The sequence below is a fragment of the Neoarius graeffei genome, chromosome 25 (genome assembly GCF_027579695.1).
Source record: "Neoarius graeffei isolate fNeoGra1 chromosome 25, fNeoGra1.pri, whole genome shotgun sequence".
NCBI lineage: Eukaryota > Metazoa > Chordata > Actinopteri > Siluriformes > Ariidae > Neoarius > Neoarius graeffei.
Genome location: NC_083593.1, coordinates 17,639,662 through 17,660,452, shown reverse-complemented (window position 1 = coordinate 17,660,452; position 20,791 = coordinate 17,639,662). Strand labels below are relative to the sequence as shown.

General features: G+C 42.3%; 1 protein-coding gene across 2 annotated transcripts in view; it reads right to left on the bottom strand.

Annotated features, from left to right (window-relative positions):
• The window catches only part of bach1b (BTB and CNC homology 1, basic leucine zipper transcription factor 1 b), an 81,530-nt gene that overhangs the window by 15,751 nt on the left and 44,988 nt on the right, over positions 1–20,791 (bottom strand). The window contains exon 4 of one of the 2 annotated variants that reach the window (XM_060908398.1): positions 4,816–5,022. In XM_060908398.1, coding sequence (XP_060764381.1) covers positions 4,816–5,022 — 207 coding nt within the window. Of the gene's footprint in view, positions 1–4,815; positions 5,035–20,791 lie in introns of both variants that reach the window. The other variant, XM_060908397.1, reaches the window with a different exon arrangement.

Below are 20,791 nucleotides of genomic sequence, written 5' to 3'. Positions count from 1 at the left end.
AGTTTGAAAGGGTGTACCGCGATTCTGCCTTCTTGTATCGCGACACGGATCGTGGCTCTGCGTATCGCGATTTCGATACGCATATTGTTACAGCCCTACTCAGTAGTATATAAAAACATGCCCGGCCACACGCATGCGCACGCACTTTACCAACAGGATGAGCAAAGCATAAAATCAGCACAGCATAAGCAAGCAATTTATCCACTCAAACTTGCTGCAGGTGTCAGAACTGGATGAAAATCATGAAGAGCAGCAATTTATTTCTGTCTTAAAAAAATAAGTTGTGTTGAGTGAAATGTCTACTGTTGACCAGTATATTTTGAGTCGGTAAAGCACATTAGCCAGTAAATGGTATTGCTGTTAGTCCTGACTCAAAGTTTTCAAATATTTACCTGACAATAGTAAAATCAATACACTTGCACGAATTATATGTCTACAATTTATAATTTCATATCTTAAGTGTTGCCAGGCAAAACAATCCTCGCCCGGTATCGCTTACGATGAATGTGAAGGAAGATATCACGAAAAAAAAAAAAAACAGGTACCCTATGGGTACATGTGGCTGCTGCTTACAAATAAAGTTGTTTTCTGATACCATGTCCATACAGTGTATGAAGCAGTAGCCACAAAAATGAAGCGTAATCCAAAAATGAACTAGAAAAGCACTCGGAGAGCGCAGACCTCCGCCAAGAATCCTTTAAAAAAATCCGGGATCCAGAAGGTGATCCGGATCACCACCAAAATTTAATGGATTGTTACTTGTGCCCAGTCACACCTCTGGGAAAAATTTCAGAGCAATCCGTTCATAACTTTTTCCATAATGTTGCTAACAGACAAACCAACAAACAAACCACCGCTACCGAAAACACAACCTCCTTGGCAGAGGTAACTAGCTACATCCCATACCATTCGGCTAATTACACACAATGCTAACATAGCGTTGCTAAATATGCTAGCTAGCTACATGTTAGCAACTTTCGATAGCGTATAAATATATCTTTTAATATTTGAATATAAAAAAAACAAAAGAGTCCTTTTTTTTTTTAAATGTACGCAGGCCTATGTAATAAACTTTATTAGCCACTTTGCTAGCTAGCGCTTTATTAAAACGCTCCGCATTTTGTTTATGCCACCGGCTGCTATGGCTGCAGCTGTGATCGCGTTTCATCCAGAACTCCGTCCCAAACCGGCCACTACTACACTAACTAGCCTGCCTAAATAGCGCGCTTCCTCATTGTGTTCCAACACACTACCTAGTGTGCCAGTTTGCGATTTGAGACGTTGCCAGCACAGCAGACTGTTATATACAATTAGCGCCCCTGCTGGCTGGAATGAATAGTAGGACTATCACTGCGCATGCGCTGTACTGAATCAACCCAAAAAAATCAAGAAACCTTTAAAAAAATCCGGGATCCAGAAGGTGATCCGGATCACCGCCAAAATGTAATGGATTGTTACTTGTGCCCAGTCACACCTCTGGAAAAAATTTCAGAGCAATCCGTTCATTACTTTTTCCATAATGTTGCTAACAGACAAACCAACCAACAAACCAGCGCTACCGAAAACATAACCTCCTTGGTGGAGGTAACAATTTAAAAATCAGAGAAGTAAAATATACCAAGTGTCTGTACTTTATATTATTCTACTCTTACCTCTTTCAGTTTTCGAAACTGAGGCTGACATACACGTTATCGCCATGACTGAAATGCTTATTTCCCGGAAATGGCCCAGCGCAAGAGCTCAGTGGAACGCACTTCCCCTCTGTAATAAGTATAAACATGTCTGAAAGCGATTTCTTCAGTCTAGTCCATTGATTTCGAATGGTGAACCGAATTGTATACACTCACTGGCCAGTTTAATCGGAACACGTGTATGTGCAGTGCGCAACTGTTACACTCTTACGGCACGATGACGTAGTGGGTAGCGCCTCTATATGAGGCAGCAGACACAACAAAAACGATTTTGACCTTTTTGGTGACTTTGACCAGATGACCCTCAAAATGTTGGAGGTTCTATTTGAGATCCTGAATGTTTCAGGAAGACTGATCCAACCATTTTCCTGTAATAACGTTAACAAAAAAAAAAAACCCGACTGAAAACAATACCTTGCCCCCTGGTGAACTCTGTCCCGGGTGAGGCCATTAATAACAGTGAGCTGTTCATAAGCAGCTCACTGTGAACACTGAGAGGAAACTATGGCCTAATGGCAGTGGCGGCTGGTAGTCTTTCAAACAGGGGAGGCTGGTCGGTTACGATATTTCCAGATTTTAAAAGAAAACACATCAATTTTGCCCATACTCTTGCCTCTGATCTGGCTGATTGTTGGCAGGGTCACAAACTGTGAAATAACAGGTTCTTTTGGCCCATTAGCCTACTGTCCAATATACATGATGGTGGTGTTGGGGGGGGGGTATATTTTAACATTTTATATTTTAAAATTGTGGCATGTTGTTTAAAAATTGATCATTATTGAAAGCAGCTCTTTGTCAGGAACCTCAGCAGTAGAGCTGGGTGCCACACATTTCATTCAATGACACTTTCCCTATATTTTACTTATTTTGACTGAGAAATGTTTTATTGACAATTTTGATAACCCTTCACTTTTAATCCAGGTCTGTAGTGTGAAATGTTCTCGGCTGTGTTTTTGTTTAAAAATGTTTTCCAAATTGTAGCTGTGTTTAATTCATATCCAGAAAAATATATATTCCAATATAATATACTCAGCATAAACATTTTAAATAGATTCTATATTTTTGGTCCATCCATGACATATTACTAAAGTAGCCTATTTACTGTTGTTGATGTGGGTCACTTGCTGTTAGCCAATTCACTTTCTCGTACCAGGAGAGCTGAAAGGAACGAGTATTATTCCCTACCTTTTTCACCAAGTCAGTTTGAGGCGTTGGTCTACCCTGCTCTTTAATTTTAATTTTTTCCTCGAAAGGAAGACTGCCAAATGGCTTCGCCAAAATTAAATCAGCAATGCTTGGCCTCCGTGCGCAGCTTTCTTGCTAGCTGACTAGCCCCCTCAAGTTCAAGTTCAGTCACTCAATTTCTGGAACTAAGATAGCAAACTTGACAACACTATATTTACACTTTATTTACAATGAAAATATATACAAACTAAAAAAGCTGGTAGAAACTGTATGTAATGAATGAAATCGAAATGTAAGCCGATCTCTTACAATACACCACAGCACTTGCGAATCCGCATGGGACTGAACTGAGATTCACCGCTGCCTGTCTATATTTGAAACGAGCTGTCAATCAAAGAAAATATCCGGCCGCTTTCACCAATCACCAGTCTCCTCGCGGAAACTGCCATGTCCCTCCCACTGTGAGGCTGGGACTCCGGTGGGCGGGCGTTTTCGCAGTCACACATCACATCACACATCACATTATCTCTAGCCGCTTTATCCTTCTACAGGGTCGCAGGCAAGCTGGAGCCTATCCCAGCTGACTACGGGCGAAAGGCGGGGTACACCCTGGACAAGTCGCCAGGTCATCACAGGGCTGACACATAGACACAGACAACCATTCACACTCACATTCACACCTACGGTCAATTTAGAGTCACCAGTTAACCTAACCTGCATGTCTTTGGACTGTGGGGGAAACCGGAGCACCCGGAGGAAACCCACGCGGACACGGGGAGAACATGCAAACTCCACACAGAAAGGCCCTCGCCGGCCCCGGGGCTCGAACCCAGGACCTTCTTGCTGTGAGGCGACAGCGCTAACCACTACACCACCGTGCCGCCCGTTTTCGCAGTATTTGTCCAATAACCGTCTTGCATTTTGATATTGAAAAGCGCATCGCTCCCAAATGCCACTGAAGTCCACTGAGGCTGGGCTGCATTGCGCTGTCACGAGGGGGAAAAACTCACGCACACATTAAAGTTATAACGGAATGATTTCACACTGTAGTTGGGTTGAGCACATATATTTCTATGATTCTGGATCTGAAATAGCAATGTTATAAGGTCGGCTATAACATAAGCCTAGCGCAATTCATCCTACACGATGTTCGTCATTTTTAGAGGAGGCTGAGCCTCCCTCGTTGTCTTAGAGCAATCGCCCGTGCCTAATGGTTACAGAAGCAGCTTTGGAACCAAAAGGTCACCAGTTTGATTCCCTGGACCAGCAGGAATGGCTGTAGTGCCTTTGAGCAAGGTACCTAACCCCTAACTGCTTCCCAGGCTGCTCTGAGTATGTTGTACATCACTCTGGATAAGACCGTCTGCTAAATGCTTGTAATGTAATGCAATGAGCTACCACTTTGAGCTAGTGTTTGATTAAGTTCAGGTAATACCCCCCCGGTGTGGGAGATTTAGGTGTGGTTTTCACTGGCAGCTCTCTCACTAAGCTTATTGCATTAATTATTAAGACAAAATTCACCTGATAACTGAATGCTGGAGTGGCCAAAGCAGATTAAAATCAATGTGCCTTGTTGCTTTTACTCCTGCCAGTAGATTATAGGTCCAGTATTGGCATGACCAAAAAACTTACTTGTACTTAGTTTAAAAAATTGGTACTGTTGCATCCGTTGTTATTACGCTATCATTATTCATGTTACTTATTATCCACAATCATATTAGCTATATAGATATTTGGCTGGCTGGTGAAGTACTTAACTATGTCTCAACTCAGGCACACGTTCTACGGTCAAGCTGTTATTCAAGAATTCAGTACAGTATACATCATTTGTTAAATTCATTATTTACACAGGTATAGGAAAAAAAAAAAAAAAACACACACGCACTATTACCTGGGTTTAGAAGGAGGGGAAAAAAAAAAAAAAACATAGGTCACTCACCAGTCTTTCAATTTCACACTCCAGGTTGTGGATGGAATCAAGTTTCCTCTTGCGGCAGCGGCAAGCAGCAATGCGGTTTTTACCGCGGCGCCGCACGTCATGCACAAAATCGAGCTGTTCTTGTGTCAGCCGCTGTGTCTTCAGCATTTGCTGGAAGTCGTTGCGGCTCAGCGATACGATCCCTTCCACAGAAAATGGCAGTTGCATCTGTGCAAGAAGCTGGAAATATCAATCGATTTGAATTTGCATTACGCGCCAACACCAAAGATGCTAGAGTTCTATGTATGATGTAATGAATTTGAGATTTGTCAAACAGGAAGTCAGACATTTTGAGTTTACAAAAGGAAAAAAGTTTTTTGCTTCTTTTCGCTCTTTTTTTTTTCCTTCTTCTTCTTTTTCGACACAAAATTTGGATCACAGCATTGAGACTAATCCAAACACAACTTGTTTCTCAGATTTGGGATAAATAATAGTGGGCTAGTTTGTCCACAACATATAAATAAACTTTATAGCAAGGTCACCAAACAGGAAGTAAGGCCATTTCTCAGGAATGCTTTTACTTTGACAACAAACTTGGCACAGACAGACAGGTCCCTCAACATTTGGACACTGACAAAAGTAGACGGCCTTTTGATTTCATAAAATCGGTGAAATGTAGTTTCCTCTGAAATTTGGTCATTGAAATATGTTTATTTCTGTAATATCTAAAAAAAAAAAAAAACAGGCCATTCTGTGGCTGGGAAGTTATTTAATTTGAAGGGATTCCCTAGCAAATAATGTGCATGAAATCGCTCGCTTGGACAGTGGAAGTCTGGTGTGCGCATGCACAGGTTTACCACCTTCTTCATCCTTCTCTTCTTCTTTTGGGTTTTACGGCAGCTGGCATCCAGTGTTGCATTACTGCCATCAACAGGTTTGCCTTGACCGTGCCCTGACAGTTCCATCATTCTGTCACTAAACAAACAGCTGATCATGCCGAGGTGCTCGCTGACTGCCGATATTTATTAGTTTGGTCCTGTGTTTCCTTTCCTTCTCACTTTCCGTTACTGTAGTCGCTCTTTCACGTTTCATTCGCACACTCACGTCCGCCATAGTTCTCTCATATATATATATAACATTTGAAAACACTTCATCACTTGCTGTCTTCAGTCCCTAAACTTATTTTAAGTGTTGTGAGAAAGAATGGGAACATCATAAAAAGTTTTAAATGCTTTACTGTCCCAACTTTTTTTTTTTAATGTGTTGCAAATGAGTTTATTTTGAAAAAAACAATTAAACAAACAAAAAATTCATGAGGTAAAACATCAAATAATGTGCGGTTATCTTGTTTTGCGTGCCATACAGATCAAAGATATTTACAAATCATTGGTTTCAGTTTTAATTTCAACATACCGTCCCGACTTTTTTCTGATTTGGGGTTGGAGGTTATCCACTTCTTAATTTCTGTTTCTAGGCTCATAGCACTGAAAAATTAGGACAAACACAATCGTAATCTATTAACAAAACCTGGCCTGGATATCACCAATTGTTGGGGTCGTTTGTTTACAACAGAAGGTTAATACTGAAACGAGTTTATTATAGTGTGTGCCTGTGTCTGCCCAAGATAAGGCCTTTTTTTCCCCGTGATCTAGTGGACTTTAGCCTTTTCCATAAAACTGGTTCAGGGTCAGCAATCATGCAACCAAGAACACTGCCACCATTTTACAGCACCTTGACAAGCTGTCCAAAATGCACGTGTAGTTATTGCACAATTAGTTGTTGGACTTCTGGCGGGGGGGGAGAAAAGGAAAATCCACATGATCTGGATGCTTTATAACAAGTTTTTATAACTTTAACATTTTAGGGTCTATAAATAGTTCAAATCAACCTTGTGTTAAAGGTACAATTTGTTGAAAAGTTATTCGAGACATACAACTATTATATCGTTTAAAAACAAACAGTGATTTACACAACTACTATCCCATGGACCAAAAGAGTTTCTTCGCTTCATTCTTTGGTGGTGTTTACATTAGACCGTATCCGTCTCGTTTTCGTCGCGGATGCACTGTCCGTTCACATTAAAACGCCGGGAAACGACTCCACAGGCGGAACAACTTGAATCTGCCAGGGCCCACGTATTCAACCCAGTTCGTATCTGATCCGGTGCTGTGTAAACATTGAGGAACGAGGATACGCTGTGCTGAGCTCTAGCTGACGTCGTCATTGGACAACGTCACTGTGACATCCACCTTCCTGATTCGCTGGCGTTGGTCATGCCACGTTGGTCATGTGACGCGACTGCTGAAAAACGGCGCGGACTTTCACTTCCTGCTATTTGTCCCGAATCACTGCTCGTGCGCTTCACTCGCGCGCTCCGTGAGCTGCGCAGGGCCGGAGTGCGCACCCTCCAGAGGGCACTCGCTGTTCAGGGCGGAGTGATTTGGAGCGCAGGATGCCTGCGGAGCCGAGTGTATCCGTGTATTGGCGTTGCTGTGTGCACGCGAATCGTTTTAAAAACGTTAATCTGATGATCCGCTGATACGGTCTAATGTAAACACCACCTTTGAGTGCCTTGAAAAAGTATTCACCACCACTACCACCAGACCCTTGTACTTTTCCACATTATACCCTGGAATATTTTTGAAATGGACTTCATTAGGATTTTCTTTAAAGGAGAACTGAAGGCAAATTTTTTTATTACCAAAATTCTATTTCTCTTTTTATTAAATACAGGAATTCATTTTTGATAGCTATTTTGTCGCTGCTATAGCAAGTTATGAGTGTTTGAAATATGCTATGTAATATATCAGTCCATATGTCAAAGCAACGGCCGTAAACAAGATTCGTTGAGACCTGTGCGAGACTTCGTAGGATGGAAATAAAACATACAGCGGAAATCAAAGTGACCGACGTCTGCAAACGTTGTCAAAAGACGCGCGGACCCTCTTTCAAATGCTGATGTAATCCAGCCGGAAATTGTTTGTTTTGATAGCAATCAGGAAAGTTTGGAAAAAAGTAGGCAGTAATCGTCATTTAAACTTGTTTTTGTGCAAGATTTCGTTTGGAAAACAGTTTTCAAAATGGCGGCACTGACACCTGGCTGACGCTTCACGTTTCAAAGTCTCGCACAAGTCTCGTGAAGATCGCGCGGATAAGCGACGCCTGCCGTGGACCAAACGAACCAAATTCAACACGGCTAAAAACCGAATAGGCCGATAAGTATAATATTTAATTGTAATTAGTTGCCAATACGACTCACGATATAAGGTTACTAAAATCGAAAACATAATTGAATAACGTTAAGAAATAAAGCAAGTTTAAAAATGACTTCAGTTCTCCTTTAATGAGTCTAATGAATCTGTGGGCAGGGGTCGTCAAAAGTACCAGTCAAAAGTTTGGGCACACCTCCTAATTCAATGGTTTCAATTTATTTTTATTAAATTATTTTAAAACAAAAAACACACACTTCATGTCTTAATTATGGAATGTCATTTCTCTTTACTTAGTTGAGCGGCTCTTGACATAATATGGATTACTACAGCTGTAGTATGAATAGGGCTATTTAGTGTATTTTTATTCTTTACTCTTTACTGTTTGATGGTTTCAAATGCATTAAAAAGGCAAAAAATTGCACTAATTAACTTTTGATGAGGCAGACCTGTTAATTGAAAAGTATTCCAGGTGACCACCTCATGAAGCTGGTGAAGATAATGCCAAAAGTGTACAAAGCGTCATCAAGGTCCACATGATCTGGTGGCTACTTTGAATTATCCAAAATATGAATATCATGTTCCATGTGTTATTTCATAGTTTTGATGTATTCACTATCGTGCTACAATCTAGAAAATAGTCAAAATACAGAAACAACCTATGAATGAGTAGGTGTCCCCAAACGTTTGACTGGTAAAGGTTTTTTTTAAATAAATAATGTAAAACTTTTCCATAGGCATTCATCCTTGTTACTCTGAAACCCCTAAATCTGTTCTGGTGCAACTAGTACCCATCAGAACTCACAGACAGTGCCTTCCATGATTATTAGCACCCCTTGTAAAAATAGAAGAAAAAAAAAGTTAGGAAAAAAAAATCCACCTTTTGGTGAAGTCGCTTCATCTCACATTTGAAAAAATGAGAAAATCCAATCTTTAACTGAAATAAATTTATTCAGTGAAAAACAAATCCCTCATCAAGAAATAATTATTTTCAACAAAAACATGTGCCAATATGATTGGCACCCTTCCATTTAAGACTTTGTACAACAGTGGTGTAGTGGTTAGCACTGTCGCCTCACAGAAGAAGGGTCTGGGTTCGAGCCCCATGGCCGGCGAGGGCCTTTCTGTGTGGAGTTTGCATGTTCTCCCCGTGTCTGCGTGGGTTTCCTCTGGGTGCTCCGGTTTCCCCCACAGTCCAAAGACATGCAGTTAGGTTAACATGGGGCACCCTTGGGCTGACGTGCCCTTGAGCAAGGTACCTGACCCCTGACTGCTCCCTGGGCACTGTTGTATGGCTGCCCACTGCTCTGGGTGTGTGCGTGCGTGCGCGCGCGCATACGTGTGTTCACTGCTTCAGATGGGTTAAATGCAGAAGATGAATCTCACTGTGCTTGAAGTGTGCATGTGACAAATAAAGGTTTCTTCTTCTAAATTCCCTTTGCCAGTAAAACAGCACTGAGTCTCTCCGATAACATTTTACAAGGTTGGAGATACAGAGCAGGGCATCTGACACCATTCCTCTTTACACAATCTCTCCAGATCATCCAGGGTCCTCGGCCCTCTCTTGTGCTCTCTCCTCTTTAGCTCAGCCCACAGGTTTTCACTGGGGTTCAGGTGAGGGGACTGAGATGGCCAGGGCAGAAGCTTGATTCTGTGCTCAGAGAACCATTGTTGTGTCGATTTGGATGTAATGCTTTGGATCACTGCCCTGCTGGAAGATCCAATGACGATCCAGTTTTATGGCCCTTTTCCACTACCCTTTTTCAGCTCACTTCAGCCCGACACGGCTTGCGTTTCGACTACCAAAAAACAGCACGACTCAGCTCGCTTCAGCCCTGCTTAGCCCCTAAAACTCGCACCATTTTGGAGTAGGGCTGAAGCGAGCCAAACCGTGCCGAGTGAGGCTGGGGGCGTGAGCAGACACTCCCCTGTGCACTGATTGGTGAGGAGGAGTGTCCTCACATGCCCACACACGCCCCGCAAGCACGCTGGGATCTGTAAACACCGCAAACCCGGAAGAAGGAGAATTACGAGAATTATGAAGCCTTATGCGCCTCGCCTCATCTATACGCTCTTGCCAGTATTTGTTGGCGTTGTCGGTGACAACAAGCCACAGCACCAAGACCAGCAACACTAACGACTCCATGTCCTCCATGTTTATTGTTTACTATCCGGGTCGTGAGATTACCGCTTAAAAGCTCACTGATGTCACTGTTTGCGCCGCCTGACGACATCACGTGACGTCCACCCACTTTCACTAACTCCACCCAATGTGTCCACCCACTTCCAGCCAGCACGGTTCAGCGCGGTTGTAGTCGAAATGCAACTCCAACAGCCCCGCTCAGCTCGACTCAGCACGGCACGGCACGGCTCAGCCCGACTCAGCCGCGTTTGTAGTGGAAAAGCGGCATTAGTTTCCTGGCAGAGGCAGCCAGATTTTGATTTAAAATGTCCTGGTATTTCAGAAACACTTTTATTGCCAGGTATGTGGAGACACACGAGGAATTTGACTCCGGTTTCACTTAGCTCTCATAGTACAAAAACAGATAAAAAGCATATAAACAAACAAACAAACAAAAAAAAACAACCAACCAAAAAAAAAAAGGTGCAATAGGTGCATTGTGCAAACTAATCCAGGTAAGTCAAGTATGAAATAGATAAATAAAGTATACAGTGTGCACAGAATGACGGTATGAGTGTGCAGATATTTTACAAGTGATACTACTAAGATATGAATCTGGATTTTAGCTGTTCATCACAGAAAGGATTTTCCCTTTTGGTGCAATATGGTGCATAGTGCAAAGATGAAATAGTAAATATAAGTAAGTATAAATATAAGTAACAGTGAGCACAGAATGACAGTATGAGTGTGCAGATATTTTGCAAGCGATATTACTGATATATGAATCCGGAATTTAGCTGTTCATCACAGAGACAGCCTGAGGGAAGAAACTATTCTTGTGTCTGGTTGTTTTTGCATACAGTGATCTATATCGCCTCCCTGAGGGGAGAAGTTTAAACAGTTTGTGACCAGGGTGTGATGGGTCCGCAGAGATGTTACCTGCCCGTTTCCTGACTCTGGACAGGTACAGGTCTTGGATGGAGGGCAGGTTGACACCAATAATTTTCTCTGCAGACCTTATTGTCCGTTGCAGTCTGTTCTTCTCCTGTTTGGTGACCGATCCAAACCAAACAGTGATGGAAGAGCAAAGAACAGACTGAATAATGGCAGAGTAGAATTGTGTCAGCAGCTCCTTAGACAGCTTGAGCTTCCTGAGCTGGCGCCGAAAGTACAACCTCTGCTGAGCCTTTTTGATGATGGTGACTGTGTTGGTCTCCCACTTCAAGTCCCGAGAGATTGTGGAACCCAGAAACCTGAAGCTTTCAACAGCAGTCACAATGTTGTTGGTGATGGGCAGCAGAGTGGGGGGGGCTCCTCCTAAAGTCCAGTGTCATCTCCAGTTTTGAGCATGTTCAGCTCCAGATTGTTCTGACCGCACCAGCAGACCAGCCGTTCAACCTCCCGTCTGTATGCAGACTCGTCACCGTCTCGGATGAGGCCGATGACTGTTGTATCGTCCGCAAATTTCAGGAGTTTAACAGACGGGTCTCTTGAGTTGCAGTCGTTGGTATAAAGGGAGAAGAGCAGTGGGGAGAGCACACACCCTTGGGGGGCGCCAGTGCTGATAGTCCGAGTGCTGGATATGATGCTCCCGATCCTCACCTGCTGCTTCCTGTCAGTCAGGAAGTTTGTAATCCACTGACAGGTGGAGGAGGGCACAGTGAGCTGGGTGAGCTTGGTGTGGAGGATGTCTGGAACAATGGTGTTGAATGTCGAACTGAAGTCCACGAACAGGATCCTGGCGTACGTCCCTGCAGTGTCAAGGTGTTGCAGGATGTAGTGTAGACCCATATTTATTGCATCATCCACTGACCTGTTTGCTCGGTAGGCAAACTGCAGGGGGTCCAGCAGGGGGTCTGTGATGTCCTTCAGGTATGACAACACCAGTCTCTCGAAGGACTTCATGACTACAGATATGAGGGCAACAGGCCTGTAGTCATTCAATCCTGTGATATTGGTTTTCTTAGGAACCGGGATTATTGTGGAGTGTTTGAAGCATGAGGGGACTTCACACAGCTCCAGGGATCTATTAAAGATCTGGGTGAAGATGGGAGCCAACTGGTCAGCACAGACCTTCAGACAAGAGGGTGACACACCATCTGGGCCAGGTGCCTTCCTGATCTTCTGTCTGCGGAAAAGCTGGCACACATCCTCTTCACAGATCTTGAGTGCTGGTGGGGGGTGGCAGAATGATAGGGGGTGTAAATGGGTCTTTAATGACTGAAGGGGGGAGAGGTGCGAATGTGTTGAATCTGCAGTAAAACACATTCAGCTCGTCAGCCAGTTGATGGTTCACTGCAGTGTTGGGGGATGGTCTCCTATAGTCAGTAATGTTCTGCAGGCCTCTCCACACTGACGTTGGATCGTTTGCTGAAAGGCTGTTTTTAATCTCATCAGCATAGCTCCTCTTAGCTGCTTTCACCTCCATTGTCAGTGTGTTTCTGGTCTGATTATACAGAACTCTGTCTCCACTTTTGTAGGCCTCTTCTTTGTTCTGTCGAAGTTGCCTGAGTTTTGCAGTGAACCACGGTTTATTGTTGTTGTATATGTGGAAGGTTTTGGTAGGCACACACATATCCTCACAAAAACTGATGCAAGATGTCACAGTATCAGTCAGTTCATGCAGGTCTGAGGCTGCAGCCTCAAAAACACTCCAATCAGTGCAGTCAAAGCAGGCTTGTAGTTCCACTTTGGCCTCATCGGACCATCTCCTCACCGTCTTAACTACAGGCTTAGCAGCTTTCAGCTTCTGCCTGTAGGACGGGATAAGATGGGACTATCTGATCACTGTATGGTTCAAGGCTGCACGGGGGACAGAGTGGTATGAGTCCTTTAAAACAGTGTAACAATGGTCCAGAGTGTTAGTGTCCCTGGTGGGACAATGTGCTGTTAATATTTTGGCAGTTCGTGGCTGAGGTTTGCTCTGTTAAAGGAACAGTCCACCGTACTTCCATAATGAAATATGCTCTTATCTGAATTGAGACGAGCTGCTCCGTACCTCTCCGAGCTTTGCGCGACCTCCCAGTCAGTCAGACGCAGTCAGACGCGCTGTCACTCCTGTTAGCAATGTAGCTAGGCTCAGCATGGCCAATGGTATTTTTTGGGGCTGTAGTTAGATGCGACCAAACTCTTCCACGTTTTTCCTGTTTACACAGGTTTATATGACCAGTGATATGAAACAAGTTCAGTTACACAAATTGAAACGTAGCGATTTTCTATGCTATGGAAAGTCCGCACTATAATGACAGGCGTACTAACACCTTCTGCGCGCTTCGGCAGCGCATTGATACGGAGCTCAGATATCAATGCGCTGCCGAAGCACGCAGAAGGTGTTAGTACGCCTGTCATTATAGTGCGGACTTTCCATAGCATAGAAAATCGCTACGTTTCAATTTGTGTAACTGAACTTGTTTCATATCACTGGTCATATAAACCTGTGTAAACAGGAAAAACGTGGAAGTGTTTGGTCGCATCTAACTACAGCCCCAAAAAATACCATTGGCCATGCTGAGCCTAGCTACATTGCTAACAGGAGTGACAGCGCGTCTGACTGACTGGGAGGTCGCGCAAAGCTCGGAGAGGTACGGATCAGCTCGTCTCAATTCAGATAAGAGCATATTTCATTATGGAAGTACGGTGGACTGTTCCTTTAAAGTCCCCCAAAACAATGAGCCAAGAGTCCGGGTGTTTTTTCTCCACGTTGTTTATCTGGTCACCCAGGTGTTGTAACGCCTCATTAATACACGCCTGAGGGGGGATGTAAACTCCAACCAGAATAAACGAGGAAAACTCTCGTGGAGCATAAAACGGTTTGCAGTTTATGAATAATGACTCCAGATGAGGACTGTATGATTTGTTTAGAACTGTGACATCGGTACACCAACCTTCGTTAATGTAAAAGCAGATTCCGCCTCCCCTCGTTTTCCCCGTGAGCTCCGTTTCGCAGTCCGCTCAGTGAAGGTGAAATCCAGGCAGGTGGAGAGAAGAGTCCGGGATGTGCTCATCGAGCCAGGTTTCGGTGAAGCACAAGGCAGCAGATCTGTTAAAATCCATGTTGACTGTGTTGAGGAGCAGCAGTTCGTCCATCTTATTGGCCAGACAGCAGACGTTAGCCAGGTGAATAGACGGGAGCGCAGTGCGAAACCCCCGCTGCCTCAGTCTGACGAGCGCGCCGGCTCGCTTCCCGCGGTGTCTCCGGCGTCCTCGGCGTAATCCATAGAGAGCTGCTGCTCCTCCAACAAGTAGCTCTGGAAAACTTTCCAGATCAACGAAAGCCGATGAAAAAACTTTACTGGTGGTTATTCCAATGTTTATAAGTTCTTCTCTGGAGTATGTGACCAGAAAAGAAGCGCAAGAAACACAACAAATACACAAAAACATAGAAAGTACGAGAGACCGAAGTACCGAGGCAACCGTCCGCAGTACCATGTACCTGAACAGGGTTTCCAGGGCCTTTGGAGGAAAAACAACCCCAAAACATCACAGAACTTCCACCGTATTTTCCAGCTGGGATCGGGTTCTTTTCATTATAGTCATCATTCTTTTTACACCAAAACCACCTTGAGTGTTTACTGCCAAAATGCTCCATTTTTGTGACATTAGACCACAGAACACAGTTCCAGTTGAAGTTGTAGTCGTGTTTCACAAACTTCAGGCACTTAAATTTGTGGTTAACTGACAGAAAAGACTTTTTTTTTACTGGAATATCTCCCAAATAATCTGTTGGCATAGGAGGTGGTGTCTGGTGGTGGTGGTTTTGGAGACTTGGAATCTCCAAGATTTGACTTTTTCTTGTAATTCACCAACAGTGATACCTGGGATATTTTTTTTTTTGCCTCTCTTACTCTCCTCCTCACTGTACATGGGGGGAAATAACCTTGGGTCCTCTTCCAGGCCAGTTTGTAACAGTTCCATTTGGTGTCCATGTTTTTATTATTGCCCTAACAGTAGAACTGGACATTTTCGGGCAAGTAGCTATTTTTTCTAACCATTTCCTTACACACTTCTTCCTCATTTGGTTTGTGTGTTCTCTTATCTTTCCTATGCTGACAGATGACTAGGGGAATTTGACCTCTGTGTCACCTCATATTTGCTAATCAGTGATTCAGGAAGTGATGAATTACAGCTTGACAGTACTTACACACTCCAAGCAACTCAAAAATGTACAAGTTAAATGGGAAACATGCCTCAGTTACACTGTGTCCACTATAATTTCCAGTAATATTGACACGTGTTTTTTGCTGAAAATAATTATTTATTGATGAGGGATTTGTTTTTCACTGAGCGATCAAGCTACTTCAACAAAAGGTGGATTTTTTTTCTGAACTTTTTTTAATAATCTTTACAAGGGGCGCCAATAATTGTGGAGGGCACTGTAATGAGCTGAATGGAATCCACCTGTGTGTAATTAAAGTATCACATGATCAGAATATAAATATACCTGTTCCTGGGAGGCCCCAGAGAGAAAGAGAGAGAGAGAGAACAAACAGCAGCAAGGCGACGAAGCTATCAAAACAAGTCTGGTTAAGTATCAATCAGGATTTTGTGACCAAAAAAAATCCCAAACTTTGAACATCTTGCAGAGCACCATTAAATCCATTTTAAAATGTATAGAATATGGCACAATCTTGACTGTACCTAGAGGAAGCCGTCCACCAGAAATGGAAATCCAACACTAGAGCGGCGGCTACAATTATCGACACCTTAACAATCTTTTGGCCGTTGCAAAAGTAGAAAAGACTTTCAGTACATAAATTGTGCATGAATAATTACTCAAACTTCCACCGAAAAAAAAAAACGAGTTGATTCCCGATTACTTAGCGTATCAGATCACGTGACACCGTTCCACAAAACATAGTTTTTATTTAAAATTTGTTTCCAATAGACTTATATTTAGTACAAAATACCTTTTATATAAATATATTGATGCCGGTGTTTACGTAAATGAGGAAGTAATTCTAATGTTTGGAAACAAATTAACTGATAATGTTTAACCTGTGTCAGAAAATCTTTTTGTTCCACTTTCTAAATATTTTCATAGATCACATTTTGTTACTCATTCGTTGTTGTTTGTATTAATTTCCAGTTTTGTAGTTTACCAATAAACGTCAACAGGCGATTGACATTCAGTGCGTTTACATGCACATCCAAATTGAGCTGCTGTCGGTAATCGAGCAAAGGGTCCCAGCAGGGGTGCCAGAGAAATCCAATCCTACATGCACACAAGGAAATCGAGCTATTGTGTGAGGTACATTGTGCACCCGAGCCACAGGTGGCGCTACACGCCCCATCGTGTTGGTACACTTCCGGTTGTCATCATGAAGAAGAGCTATTCAAGACTGTAAACAAAGTTATCAGTTCTGTGTTCACAAGAAATTTTACTGGTCTAAATCACTACAAATTGCTCTAATGACAGATTTGATGACATTTCCTGTACATTTTATTTATCTTTTTATTACATCCACCTGCCAAGGGGCTACAGGCGGAAATTAGCATGTACTGCTATAACCTGGTACAGACATCTGTCCTTACCACAAGGATAATGTTTAATTTGTGCACTGTCCCTTTTAAAAATAAAATAAACTCTAAGAAGAGTGTTTGTCGTTTGTATGTACGAACAGAAGTGTTCCTAATAAAGTGGGCGGCTAAGGTGACATGTCATGCCGACCGAGGCTGTTTTTTTTTTTTTTTTTTTTTTCGACGGAGGCTGTTGTGTTTCCCGCTTGTGGTCTCGTCACTCGTCACTTCCGGAAGGGGCAGTGCTGAAGTAAGTAGCTCAACTCCGTAGCTCGATAGGGTTTACATGCACTAAGTAGCTCGGCAAAAATTGCATAATCTAGGTCGTGTAGCTCGATTACGAGAAATCAAGTTCAGTTCAATTTCAGCCGAGCTAAGGTGTTTCCATGGCATTTAGGCCAAGTTTACATTAGACTGTATCTGTCTCGTTTTCTTCGCGGATGCACTGTCCGTTTACATTAAAACGCCTGGAAACGGGAATCCGTCAGGGTCCACGTATTCAATCCAGATCGCGTCTGATCCGGTGCTGTGTAAACATTGAGAATACGCGGATACGCTGTGCTGAGCTCTAGCTGGCGTCGTCATTGGACAACGTCACTGTGACATCCACCTTCCTGATTCGCTGGCGCTGGTCATGTGACGCGACTGCTGAGAAATGGTGCGGACTTCCGCCTTGTATCACCTTTCATTAAAGAGTATAAAAGTATGAAAATACTGCAAATACTGATGCAAATACTGCCCATTGTGTAGTTATGATTGTCTTTAGGCTTGCCATCCTTCCACTTGCAAGTGGTAAGTGACGTGCATGCCCGACATGCACTGAGAGCACACACACAGCGGCTCAGTCCCAAATCACTGCTCGTGCGCTCCACTCACGCGCTCTGTGAGCTGCGCAAGGCCGGAGTGCGCACCCTCCAGAGGGCGCTCGCTGTTCAGGGCGGAGTGATTTGGAGCGCAGGATGCCTGCGGAGCCGAGCGTATCCGTGTATTGGCGTTGCTGTGTGCACACTAATCGTTTTAAAAACGTTAATCTGATGATCCACTGATACGGTCTAATGTAAACCCCACCTTAGAACTTCGATTTCAGTCGAGCAACGGCAGAAATTCGATTTCCTCTATGTGCATGTAAACGCACTGACTGTAACCACATGAAAATCCAGGTCAAAGGTCGCATCTCATTCCTCAGACCAAAACTTTATATTTTTACATCTAAAAATATAAAATGTCGACTGATATTGTAATATGTAGTAGATATTTACAACAAACTGCAAAAAAAAAAAAATTATCTGAATGGGATAGAAAAATCTGAATATTTCAGGCATGTAATTTTTTATATGCGAGGAATTTAATTCTGGTCTAATTCTATTTATTGCAATCCGATTCCAAATACTCTATAAGCATTCCATTCTGTTATGAATCAGAAAAAAATATATATTTTTTTCAAGTACTTAATCGACTTCAACAATGTTACACAAAGATCGATCCATAACAGTTGTCAATGTCATTTAATTCCACAGGGTGTCGATAATGGTGGACACCAGTGAAAGTGATCACTATTATCAACACCTCACGTGACTTCTCAAACGTGCGTTTAGATACAAAATGGCGACTGCCAAATGAGAGCGTAAGAAACAAAGTAGGTTTCGACAAGGAGATCATGAAATATCAGTGAATTTGATCAGTAAAAACATGTCCATGAGCTTTCCACCATGCTTACCTGCGATGATAACGTCTGGGTTTTCCTCAAACTGCTGATCGTGCTCAAAAAATATTCCATCTCAGGTAACGAGCTGTTTCATCAGACAAGATCAAAGGGCGAGGCGGGTCTTCCGGTTGATTAATTAACCGATAACAACAACTGTTGTAACTGAAACTCACCTTTGTACATTTGTTTTTTATTGGTAAATCTGAAAAGGTGTCGATAATTATGGACTGTCGATAATTGTAGCCGTCGCTCTACTCATCATCCTGAGAACAGTCGTCACAAACTGAAGCACGGTAGAAGTAGTATCATGTTGTGCTTTTGCAGGAATTTGGTTTTTTAGATAATTTTACTTATGCAACCAAAAATTATTTTCTCGTCAAAAATATTGCCAATAAAAATATTTTGCACCTTCAAATACTGGACATGTTGTGTAAATTAAAAGGTAAAACCCACAGTTTAGTCCATTTCGATTACAGGTTGCAACACTACAAAATGTGGAAAGGTTTAGGGTCAGTGTATAAAATTATGCACTGTATGCTTACATTTTTTTGGCTTGGAAATTAGTTCTATCCCTAGCCATAATAGCCATAGCCTGTTAATCCCCTTTTTTCCTTAGCCCAGGGGTTCTCAACCTTTTGCAACCTGGGCCCCACCAAAGCTGGTTCATTGCAGTTGGGGGCCCCTCTTCTCGCCCCGCCCCCATCCCGCCCCCCCAAACACACTCACCCGCAGTGACGCCACCCGACCTACAGCACCTTATATCGACCGATAGATAGATAGATAGATAGATAGATAGATAGATAGATAGATAGATAGATAGATAGATAGATAGATAGATAGATAGCCCTGGGCTAGATTATTATTATTATTATTATCATCATTATTATTAGTAGTAGTAGTAGTAGCAGTAGCAGCAGTAGTAGCATTATCCATAGTAGACTAGCAGTAAGAAAACAACAAAAACAACAAATTATTTGGGTAGAGCTGAAATGGGGAAAGCAAAAATACAGTGTGGGGTAGTAGTCTTTAAAAAGACTGTTTGGGTTTTGCGCTGGATTGATGATAGTAGACTAGCGAGAGTCGGCACGAGTTAACTCGGCAAGAAACCAGACTAGTGTGTGTGTGGCAAGCACTCACACGGTGGCCACGGTATGCAGACTCACTCACGTGACGTTGCGTCATGTTCGCGTCACGGGCTTAAAATAACCTACACACAAGATTTTATGATAGATTGATGATAGATTTTATAATAGTATTGATTTGTATGTAATAGTCCAATGTCCTGCATTTTGACATGGGTAAATGTGTTGCATCTGCTTAGCTACTATAGCCTGTTAGCCCCAGATTTTTTTTTTCCTCCATACATGAAGCCTACTCGCGACCCCCCTGGAGTACCTCCGCGCCCCACCAGGGGGGCGCCCCCCCGGTTGAGAACCACTGCCTTAGCCCTTTAAAGTTCTGTCTGTAGATTATTCATTAATACCGTTTAAATCAATAGGAAAAGTATGTGGTCACAAAAATGGGAAATGTCCACATTTCCAGGCAACTTTAGGCATTGGTTTCATCAGAAATAGTGGAGTCAGCAATTACAGTTTACTTCCCAGACAGCAGAAAACTACAAACTGCTTACAAACTACTTCTTTAAAAGTATCAGTTTATCCTTTTAAAATGTCAGTCACAAATTGTATGTAGTTTAGTCTAAATGATTAACGGGGCTAGCTCACCCTTCCCATACGAAAAAAAACAGTAAAGAACTTATAAGAATTTACCACTGTCTTAGTAGTAAATCCTTATAAATATAAGGATAAATCCTTATAAGGATTTATAAATAAATATATATATGCCATGTATGATTTACTCCTGAAAGTGGCCCCTTTTGCATTTTCCTCATACTAATTTATGAAAATCTAGTATGTATGAAGTGAACATTGTGCATGGTTTTTACAGATAATGTGTATGATGAATTACACCGTCTTTGTATGCTTCATGTAATGTTTGTAGTTTTAAATTATATTTTACAGTTTAAAATGTACATGCCTTTTATATGTAAATCCACACAAACATATATGTTTTTGTTTGAATTGTGGATGTATCGTAAAGGTATTCTATGATGGCTCTCTATGTTTTTTATATGTCAACCTACTGAAAAAGACAGGTTTATTGTATGACTTCTTTAGGTTTATAGATGTTTTTATATGTCGATCAATTACTATAAATGTAAAAATAGAAGAGGTTTTTTTTGTATGAATTGTTCAGGTTTATCTATGTTTTTAAAATGTCAACCAATTACTGTCAATGTAATGTTGACATACCGTATAAAAAAAAACAGAGAGCCATCATAGAATACCTTTACGATACATCCACAATTCAAACAAAAACATATATGTTTGTGTGGATTTACATATAAAAGGCATATACATTTTAAACTGTAAAATATAATTTAAA